The sequence below is a fragment of the Brassica oleracea genome, chromosome C9, assembly GCF_000695525.1.
Source record: "Brassica oleracea var. oleracea cultivar TO1000 chromosome C9, BOL, whole genome shotgun sequence".
In the NCBI taxonomy this organism is placed as follows: domain Eukaryota; kingdom Viridiplantae; phylum Streptophyta; class Magnoliopsida; order Brassicales; family Brassicaceae; genus Brassica; species Brassica oleracea.
Window position 1 is genome coordinate 32,751,070 of NC_027756.1, and position 11,053 is coordinate 32,762,122.

At 35.0% G+C, this 11,053-nt stretch overlaps 2 protein-coding genes across 2 annotated transcripts; one reads left to right on the forward strand and one right to left on the reverse strand.

The window, feature by feature from the left end:
• Positions 1-800: 800 nt before the first annotated feature.
• LOC106314808 lies at positions 801-2,009 on the reverse strand. The gene has a single exon (XM_013752629.1). The coding sequence runs from the start codon at positions 2,007-2,009 to the stop codon at positions 801-803; it is 1,209 nt and encodes a 402-aa protein (XP_013608083.1).
• Positions 2,010-6,827: 4,818 nt separating this feature from the next.
• On the forward strand, positions 6,828-7,232 carry LOC106314810 (uncharacterized mitochondrial protein AtMg00810-like). The gene has a single exon (XM_013752630.1). It carries the CDS (start codon positions 6,828-6,830, stop codon positions 7,230-7,232), a length of 405 nt encoding a protein of 134 aa, XP_013608084.1.
• Positions 7,233-11,053: the final 3,821 nt, after the last annotated feature.

The following is an 11,053-nucleotide window of genomic DNA, read 5'->3' on the forward strand; positions in this document are numbered from 1 at the left end:
ATTGAGATCATCTCCATAGCCGAGCCAACTTTCTGCAATGATAGGTCTTAATTCCTTATTCTCAAGTAGTCTCTGATCAAAGGTGAAGCATTTGCGACCATGATCTGAATGTTTACGTATTTGTATCACAGCAGGTCTGTGATCAGATTCAATCATCTCCAAATAAGTGATCTTAGATTCTGGAAACAGAGCATGCCATTCATCATTAGCTAAACCACGATCCAACCAACATTGTATAAGGTTGTCTTTCCTTTTATTGCTCCAAGTCATGTTATTACCGATGAAAGGGAGATCTCTCATATGACAGTGTGATAACATGTTATTAAAATCTACAAAACTCCATGGTTGTCTCAGAACTCCACCAATTTTCTCATCTGGTGATCTGATTTCATTGAAATCACCTAACATTAACCATGGGCCAACTCGACTCGTGGCTATTCTTTCAATCTTTTCCCAGAGAATGTGTCTGAGACTGCGAATTGGATTGCCATAAACACAAGACAAATAGAAAGAGGTTGCTATATTATTTATCTTACAATCAATCAATCTTCCATCTACTGTGTAGAACGTAACATCAACATTTTTGTTCCAGAATAAAGCTATACCCCCCCCAATACCAACAGGTGATACACACTTTACATAATCAAAGCCTAACTGAGCACCAACATCTCGGATTACATCATCAGGATTTTTCGTTTCAACGAGAAAGAGTATGTCCGGGGAATAAGATTTCTTAATCCCTTTTAGGCGTCGAACTACCAGGGACCCCTTCAGCCCTCGGCAGTTCCAAAACGCTGTATTCATTCTTTCTCTGGTGGATTCTGGCCCACCGTGCCTTCTCGATGTTGGTGACCGGATAAAGGATCCGGGTTTGAAGAGCTTGCTGCAAACATATCTGGTTGAGAGACCCAGCTCCCCGCTTCTCTGTAATCTGCTTGTATTCGCTCCCTCCTAGCTGTGTGTTCTTCATAATCTTCAACGTAGAAAGCCTGGCGAGCAGTGTTACATGAAACTCGCGTTGCAGTAGCAGAGGAAGGTTCCTCTGTTTTCCTTTTTTTTGATGCAGATGCTGAACTGGTGTCATGATTGTGTTGCGTCTCTTGCACATGTGGAAACGTCGGTTCGTTGTGATCCTTCTCGGGGAACCCTGGAGGAGGATCATCATCATCTGCATCGTCATCATCATCTTCAGGACCATGATGTGGGTTGTTATCTTCCTCTGTTGGACACTCTGAAGTGCTGTGGGTCATTAGTCCACACTGGTTACAGAAACCTCGTAGCTTTTCATATCGAAACCGGAGAGTAACAGTTTGACTACCAAACTGAAATTGACGTTGAAAACGCAGAGGAGTTGCAGTAGAAACGAGTATCCTGATCCGCACATAATCAAGGTTAGATGAGCCCTCATTATTGAAATCAGTTTCAATGAATCGAAACATAACACGACCAATGTGAGAGACCATTCTCCCAGAAAGATATTGACATGGGATACCACGAACTTGAACCCAAAATGCAATGTCTTGGAGATCATCCTCCATGTGTTCTGGACTCCAGCGTTGAATAACACACATCCATTCATTAAAAGACCATGGACCTCGCCTTAGGACAGAGAGCATCGAATCTTCAGTTTGGAATATGAATTGAACCCTGTGGTGTTCAATTAAGCGCCCCACGACTTCATCACTAACACCCCAAAGTCTTGGGAATGCAGTCATAAGAGCACGAAGATTCTGACGACGGAGATTAACTTGTTTTGCAACCAAAGAGAATTGATTTTCAGCAGACGCTTCTTCGATGAGATCCAAAGGGAGGTGAACGATACCATCATTAACGCCAAAAGAAATCTCTTGCATTTTCTTGTGAATTTTGTCTGTCATGATCAATAGGAAGATTGAGAATTTTCCTTTGAAACTCTGGTCACAAAGCGTAAACAGAGACATGAGACAGACGTTATATAGACACGTTTTGACGGTTATAAAGGTTTCCATAACCGTTGAACGGTTATTCATGTCTGGAATAACCGTCGGAACTCGACGACATATACCCTCCGGCGAGGGAAAAAACATCAGAAAGGTGAAAAGGTATGAGATGAAGAATCGCCTTTTGTATCGCCTTTCTAGAGAGAGGGAGAGAATTGTTTTTCTAAATGCTTATTCAAATTTTTTTTTGAGGCCTCCAAATTTAAACGACCATATTCAATTTCTGTACATCAAACCCATTGGAATAGTTTGAATTAATAATGTCTGATTTTAAATACTCCAATTTTTATTTAAATATTCAAAACAATGAGACTCTCATTCGTGCAATGCGTATAAATTTGTTATTTTTTTCTTTCTAATAAATATTTAAAATTATTTGAGAAATATTATGTTATAATTGACATTCTTAGTTTTATTATATTTAAATTTTGTTGTTGTTTATCTTAAATTTATGAATAAAAGTGAAATCTTTAAAGATTTTATATCTAATTTAAAGATTTATGCACAAATATCTTTCACGTAGAGCAGTTCCTCGTGACCATGGTGATGTAAATCAGTTTAGAATGCTACATACATTGTTTAAGTTTCTTTTTGCTTAATCGTGTTTATATATATTGGTTGTAACAAACTTTGGAAAATTAATCTATCAATTCATTTAATTCATTATGGTATCAAAGCAAAGACCTTCTCTTCCATGGTGATTTTGAGTTCTTGATCATCATGAGTCTTTCTCGTTCTCAGATTCTTCTTCAGTTTGTTCTTGATCTAATCGTTTTCGAGTTGAAGATCGTTACTTCCGTTTACTTCCTATTGATTCTTCTTTCCGCGTTCTGAATCGTGATTCATCCTACTTCGTCTTCAATTCGTCCCTCATTTCTTCGAATCGAGCTCTCCTTGTTCGTCATTCATAGTCTTTTCTGTCGCTATGAGCTCTAATCAAGCTCTGATGTCTCAGTTCTTGGATCAGTACGAGAATCCGTACTTTCTCCATAGCTCCGATCATGCCAGTCTCGTCTTGGTCTTCGATCGTCTCTTATCTGGTGTGGAGTTCCATTCTTGGCGTCGATCGGTGCGTATGGCTCTCAATTTTCGTAACAAATTTGGATTCTTCAACGGTAAGATTCCTAAACCTCCGGATAATCATAGGGATTTTGGTTCTTGGTCTAGATGTAACGACATGGTAGCTACCTGGTTAATGAACTTTGTATCGAAGAAAATAGGTCAGAGTCTCTTGTTCATGTCAACTGCTGAATCGATCTGGAAGAACATATCATCTCGTTTTAAACAGGATGATGCTCTGTGTGTATATGAGATCGAACAGCAATTGAGTCGCTTGCAACAAGGTTCCATGGATATTAGCACCTATTATACGCATGTGGTTACATGTGGGAAGAGTACAAGAATTATGTTAAGTTGCCAGTATGTACTTGTGGACAATGTGAATGTAATGCAGCAGCGCTATGGGAGAGTCTTCAGCAGAGAAGTCGTGTTACCAAGTTCTTGATGGGACTGAGTGAAGCGTTTGAGCCTACTCGTCCTCACATCTTAATGCTCAAACCGATTCCTTCCATTGAAGATGTTTTCAATCTTGTGATACAAGATGAGAGGCAAAAGTCAATCCAACCGTCTTCTACTCCTGCTAATTTAGTTTTCCAGAGCTCGGGTCCTACTGAGTCTCTATCTGCTGATGCCTCTCAGACTGATCACTTTGCACTTGCTGCTACTCACTCAAATGCTAGCTTTCGTCCAAAACCCAGGCCTCTATGTACGTACTGTGGTCAGCTTGGTCACGTTGTTGCTAAATGCTTCCGTCTCCATGGCTATCCGCCTGGTCACTGGAACAACAAATCTTCTGCTCCATCAGCTGGTTTTGCACCTAGAGGACAGCACAATTATCAACAACCTCGACCACAAGCTCAGAACAACTATTATCCACAACAAAAACAATACAATAAGCCTAATGTTGCTGCGAATGTTCTAGCTGAGCCGATAGTAGAAGCTTCTGGTCAGATGGATAGAGGACAACTTCAGTCTCTTCTTCAATAGTTACAAGCTTTTGTAACACCATCTGTGAATGCAGTGACTACTCAACAATCTACAGTCAGTGAAAATGGATACATGGATGCTCAATCACTCGCTGGTAATGTCTCTTCTCCACCTATTTCACCTTCAAACCTTACCATTTCTTTTCCATCTACTAGCCTTCGATTTGATAACAATATCCTCACTTTCAAACATCAATGCCTTTCATATCTTTCCAAAGCAATGCCCAATGGTGCTTGGATAATTGATAGTGGAGTTACAATGCATGTATGCTCAGATCTGTCACTGTTTACTCAGACTTCCTCTGTCACTGGAGTCACAGTCTCTCTCCCTAATGGCATTAGGGAATCAATATCACATATTGGAACTGTTAAAATTTCATCATCTCTTATTTCTGAATAATATTTTGCATGTTCCATCGTTTAGGTTCAATCTTATTAGTGTTTGTACTCTATTGCGTGATAATCATCTATCTGCTCACTTCTATCCTGATCATTGTTTCATACATGAGTCTACTCAGGGCTCGATGTTTGGTAGAAGAATTTTGTTGCACAATCTATATGTTCTTGAACCTGCTACTTCTGTGGAATTTTGTGGATCCTTGCAAGTCGATGGGAATCTTTGGCACCAGCGCCTTGGACATCCATTAACTTCCAAGTTATAGCATCTTACTAGTATTTTACCTATTACTGCATCTAGTTTGCATAAGTATGATATGTGTTCTGTTTGTCCATTAGCTAAACAAAAGAGGTTACCATTTGTCTCTAATAATCACATGTCGAAATCTGCTTTTGATTTGGTTCACATAGATGTTTAGGGACCCTTTTCTGTTGAGTCTGTAGAAAGATACAAATATTTTCTTACATTGGTCGATGATTGTACACGGGTTACTTGGGTTTATATAATGAAGAATAAATCAGATGTTTTGACAGTCTTTCCATTTTTTTTAAAACATGTTCAAACTCAATACAAATCTGTAGTTAAGGCAATTCGAAGTGACAATGCACAAGAACTTGCTTTTACTAAATTGTTTCAAGATAATGGCATTTTTCATCAATTTTCATGTGCTTACACTCCCCAACAAAACTCTGTGGTAGAAAGAAAGCATCAACACATCCTTAATGTTGCTAGAGCTTTGTTATTTCAATCTAACATACCGATAGTATATTGGAGTGATTGCATTTGCACTACTATTTTTCTTATCAATAGAACACCTTCACTACTGTTAGACAATAAATCTTTATATGAAATCTTGCTTAAGAAAGCTCCTGATTACTCGTTTCTTAAGTCTTTTGGTTGCCTTTGCTATGTGTCAACACTGCTTAAAGATAGGAATGAATTTTCTGCTAGAGCTGACAGATGTGTCTTTTTGAGATATCCGAGTGGTTATAAAGGGTATAAAGATGTACATCTAGATTCAAACAACATCACTATTACGCGTAACATTGTCTTCCATAAGGATATATTTCCCTTTCTTGATACATCATTCTCTGTTTCACCTTCCATAGATTTCTTTGATGCTACTATCTTGCCTGCACCTATTCCTGTTGCTCTTGATCCTATAGTTCCAACACCTATAGTCCCTAATGTCACAAATAAACCTCGAGAGACTGTTCCAGTGACTACGGGGCAAGGCCGTTTACTCGGTGACAGACCTAAGCGTCATACACGAGATCATGGTTACTTATCTCAGTACCATTGTGCTCTTGCTCGCAGCAACCTTGATCTTACCCCTTCCAATTCATCTTATACTCCTGTTTCATATCCTCTTTCATCTGTTTTAGCCTATGATAAACTCCAATCTCTCTATAAATCCTATGTTCTTTCGTATTTCCTTGAGACAGAGCCAACATCTTTTAAGCATGCCATGTTATCTCCTAATTTCCGCAAGGCCACCATTGAAGAGTTATAGGCTATGGAGGCAAATAAGACATGGACAGTTGAGTCTTTACCTCCTGGTAAAAATGTGGTGGGTTGTAAATTGGTTTTATACCACTAAAATACAACGCTGATGGCACTGTGGAGCTTTAAGAAGCTCGTTTAGTGGCTAAAGGCTTCACACAGCAAGAGGGAGTTGATTTCACGGATACCTTCTCTCCGGTTTCAAAGCTTGCTAGTGTTAAGCTTCTTCTTGGTCTTGCAGCTATACAAGGATGAAGCATGTCTCAAATGGACGTGTCCAATGCATTTCTGCATAGTGAACTTGATGAGGAAACTTTATGAGGATTCCTCAGGGTTATGTACCCGCTTCAGGCTATCTTCCTTTGAACCCTTTTTGTCGTCTTCATAAATTCCTCTATGGGTTTAAGCAAGCATTGCGTCAATGGTACCAGTGTCTGTCTGCTGTCTTCTTATCTGCTGGTTACATTCAATTTCCGGCGGATGATACACTTTTTGTCAAGCAGAATGGCTCAGTCTTTACTGCAGCTCATGTATATGTTGACGACATAATGATCGTTGGCAACAATGATGATGAAGTGGCTGGCTCTTCTCAAGCAAACACTCCATTTTCATTTCAAGATTAAAGACAGGTCCATTGCTGTTCTTCCTCAGGTTGGATATAGCTCGTTCTTCTCAAGGAATTTCCATCTCTCAATGGAAATATGCTTTGAGTCTTCTCTCTGATGCTGGTCATCTTGCTTGTAAGCCAAGTTCAGTGCCTATGGATCCTTTGGTTAATTGAGTAAGGACACATGCACCAAGCTTACAAATCCAACTAGCTATCGTGCTTTGATTGGTCGTCTTCTCTACTTGACGATCACCCGACCTGATATCACCTTTGCAGTACATTGACTTAGTCAATTCATGGCTGCTCCGACTGATGTACATCTTGATTCTGCTCACAAGATTCTTCGTTACATCAAAGGCAATCCAGGTCATGGACTTTTTTACTCTGCTTCTTTTCAGATTTGTCTCAATGCGTTTGCAGACGCCAATTGGGCAACATGTCTTGATAGTCGACGTTCCCTCACTGGTTACTGTGTATACATTGGGAACTCCCTGATTACATGGAAATCAAAGAAGCAAGATGTTGTTAGCAGGAGCAGTACCGAAGCTGAGTATCGAAGCATGGCACATGCTACATGTGAACTACTATGGCTTCAGCAGCTTCTCACTAGCTTGAATATCAAGGTTTCCTCCAATGCTAAGCTCTTCTGTAATAATAAATCTGCTATGCACATTGCGACCAATCCGGTCTTCCATGAGTGAACGAAGCACGTCGAGATAGTCTGCCATACCGTGCGTGATCAAGTCAAGAAAGGTTTCATTACCTGGATGTATGTCTCTAGTGCGAATCAGCATGCAGATATTATGACGAAGCCTCTACATTATGGACCGTTTCATTCCATACTCAAACGTATGTCCATCTCAAGTCTCTTCCTTCCACCTGATGCTCCAGTTTCAGAGACTTGACCGGGGTGTATTGTGTATATACATGTTTACTATAGATAGATAACCAGCATGGTTAAGTTTCCTTTTGCTTAACCGTGTTTATATATATTGGTTGTAACAAACTTTGGTAAATTAATCTATCAATTCATTTCATTCATTAGGATGTTATATATGGTGAGCCAGAGGGAATAGGAAGAGTTGTATTTATTCAAGTGTTAATTAATGGTTTTGATGGATGAATGTAGAGGACGATTGTCGTTACAAGGAGCTTCTCAACCTTAGTCTTTTTTGGCAATAATAGGGTAGAGGAAGATCAGAAGATGAAAAATAGATCGTCATGAATGTAGAAGGGAATGTGAATCTATTTTTATGGGCTTTGACTGGAACGAAAAAACAGTGTATTCAATCTATTTCCAGTTGGCAAAAAGAAACCTCTCTATTGGTTGATCTTGTAATCACATTTAACACTCTCTCCATTAAGGATATTACCCTTTGTATCCCTTAATTATTAACTGAGGACTAATTAATCCGCGCCTTGCGCAGAATAATATTATTAATTTTGTTATTTATTAAGATAAAAAGACATTAGTTTGTTTAATCTGGATATCAGTTTGGTTTTAAGTTCGTTATTTTCGCTTTTAGTCTACTGAAATATAAACACTATTCTAAATCAATATTTATTTTATTTATTCGGTTAAAACACTTGAGGTTTTTGGTTTTTTCGATGATAACCAAAAATTATTATTATTTGTTTGGTTACATGTTATATGTATTTTAGACAGTTCTAATGTCAAACAAATGGTTTCATATTAGAATTTTCAAATGAATTAAAAATCAAATCAAATCTTAATAATAATTGAAGAAAAAGAAAAGAAAATTATTATGACAAATCATTTCATTACAATTTGGTCGATGGTGAAAAAATACATTAAAAAAGAATATCCCAACTTCCAAGAAAATTAGATCCTCACTTGTAATGAATATTTATTTATATAGGTGCTCATGTCAATGTGCATAAGTATGTAGGGCTGAGAAAATTATCCGCAAATTTTTATTCGATTTGTTATCCTTTTCGATTCGAAAAGAAAAATCCAGATATTTGTAGTTCTACGTAGCAAAGCAAATACTAATATTCAATATCCGTAAAAAATGAAGAAAATCACAAATACTAATACTTTTAAAAACGGATATCCGATTCGATCCGTGATATGCATATATATACATATATTTAATGAATTAAATATATAAGTTATATAAATATTATATTTTATATAAGTCTTACAATATTTTTATTTACTAAATTTATTAAATTAATTATTAGTATTCAAAAAAGTAAATAATTTTTATCTATTTTTGTAATAAAATTTTATTATTTTATATTATTTAGATTTTTAATTTATTTTTGACGGATTGAATCGGATACGAGTTAAAAATCTAAAATTTTCTGGATATTCGGGACATCGAATATTTTGATGGCTACGAAACAAATCGAATCGAATGATTGATTATTCGAACGAAACAGATCATATCACAATACCTCCAATAACCCGAATATCTGATTTGTGCCTACACCTACAAGTATGTGTATGTAAGAAAATATAAAATGGTTGATAATTATATAAAGACACTGCTAATTAACATTAAAAGAATATTTTGTTCAAAATAACACATAGAATCCTGCATGTGAACTTATATTGTGAAAAACGTAAAATAGTATATAGTGTGAACACATTTATGTAGGGTTTCGCTGAGAAACTCTTTACACGTGACACATCAGGGTATTCATTAACAAATCTCTATGTAGCTGTCACGTGGCGAACATAATATGAACATGTTAAATGACAATGTTTCTCATTTAATATATATGAGATCATTGGGGGAAGAGTAACCTTTATTTTGTAAGTTATCTACATCACTGCCATTTTGCTTACGTGTCAAGCACACAGTCCAAATTATTTGAATACTCATTCATTACTAGAAAATTTATAACTAATCCCACTAGCCTTAATAATTTTGACCAACACGATTATTTTAATCTCCTATATATTAATTGAGAAGCATTTGAAAAGATGTAACCTCAATTTTGTAATAATTAAAAAAGACTCATTGTTTATGTGTCAATCAATTAGGTAGTTAATTAATTAGTCATACGTGTCAGCCTTACATTGAAATTGAAAAACATGTTGGTCCAATTCGATTTTTATTTCTCACTAGAAACATTTAATACCAATTATATGATATCATATGATATTAACTAAAGCAAGGTGACTATTTATTATATATATTTTTTTTAAATAAAACCTATGGAATTACCTAATGTGATTATGATATATATAGTAATTAATGATTTTAAATAATAAAGATTTGCTAATAATATGTATGATTTCTATCATTTTTGTTTAATTCTTTACAATAAAAATAAATTACACAATTACATTAATCATATATTAAAATTTTAGATTTTTTTGTATATATTGTATTTTGAATTTTTCAAAACGAGTATAAATTATTAAAACTGTTAAAAGTCTCACATAAACTTTTGTGATCAATGTTTAAATTTTTATCTATAATAAGATACAATGATAGTAAAATCATATAAATAAATAATTTTAGTTTAATAGGTGTTTATGTTAATATATATATACTTCATATCGTTTAAATTTAATTATATATCATATACGATAGATAAGATTGATTGTTTTGATTTATTTAATCTAAAATGATTGCGGATAAACAAGAGCGGTCATTTGATTTATATGTGCAAGTCAATTTATTACATAATAGTAACTGATTTCTTAGTTATTTAATATATAATTATTATTTTATTATTTCATAATATGCAGAAAATATAAAATAAGTATTTATTCTGCACAAGGCGCAGATCTTAACCTAAGTATGTATCTTTTTAATATTTTTGAATCTTAAACATTTTCTAAATCCCAGACCAAAATAAAAGAAAGAAATGATAATAAATTCAAAAATCAATATTTATATCGAGCAATAACCAAAATGACACAAAAAGGAGAAAAATATCGAAGATAGATAAGATTGTCACGTGAACGTAAACTTGTCATAACCATAATTAACTTTTAAATTGCTAAATCATGATATAAAACTGAGCTGACATAGTTTCATTGTAACCAAATAGTAGGCATGAGATTCTTCGGCCTAAACGTTAGGTTTTTATGAGATAAATAATTTTTTGACCTAAAATATTTTTAAAAATGAGATCAGTTCATTAGTAAACAAATTATGTAATTAACAAAAATGTTTAAAAAAATTGTTTAAGAGCCAAATATATTAATTCGATAAATAATATAAATTTTTTTCCATACAATATTTTTTAAATAATTTTCATATAAATTTACTCTACGCAAGGAGCAGGTCTTATCCTAGTATAACGAGTATTCTTTGTTCAGTGTTAATAACCTGTTTTTCAAAACCAACCCACAATTTCTAGTCAAACCCAAAACCAACCTCTTTTTTTTGTCATTACTATTCATCGATAAAATTTTCATACTATCCCTATGATTTTGAATTATTCACAAAATTGCCATTTTTATTTAATTTTTTATTAATTTCGAAATTAACAAAAAACCAAATACACCCTAACCATTTCTTCTTATTTACAAAAATGC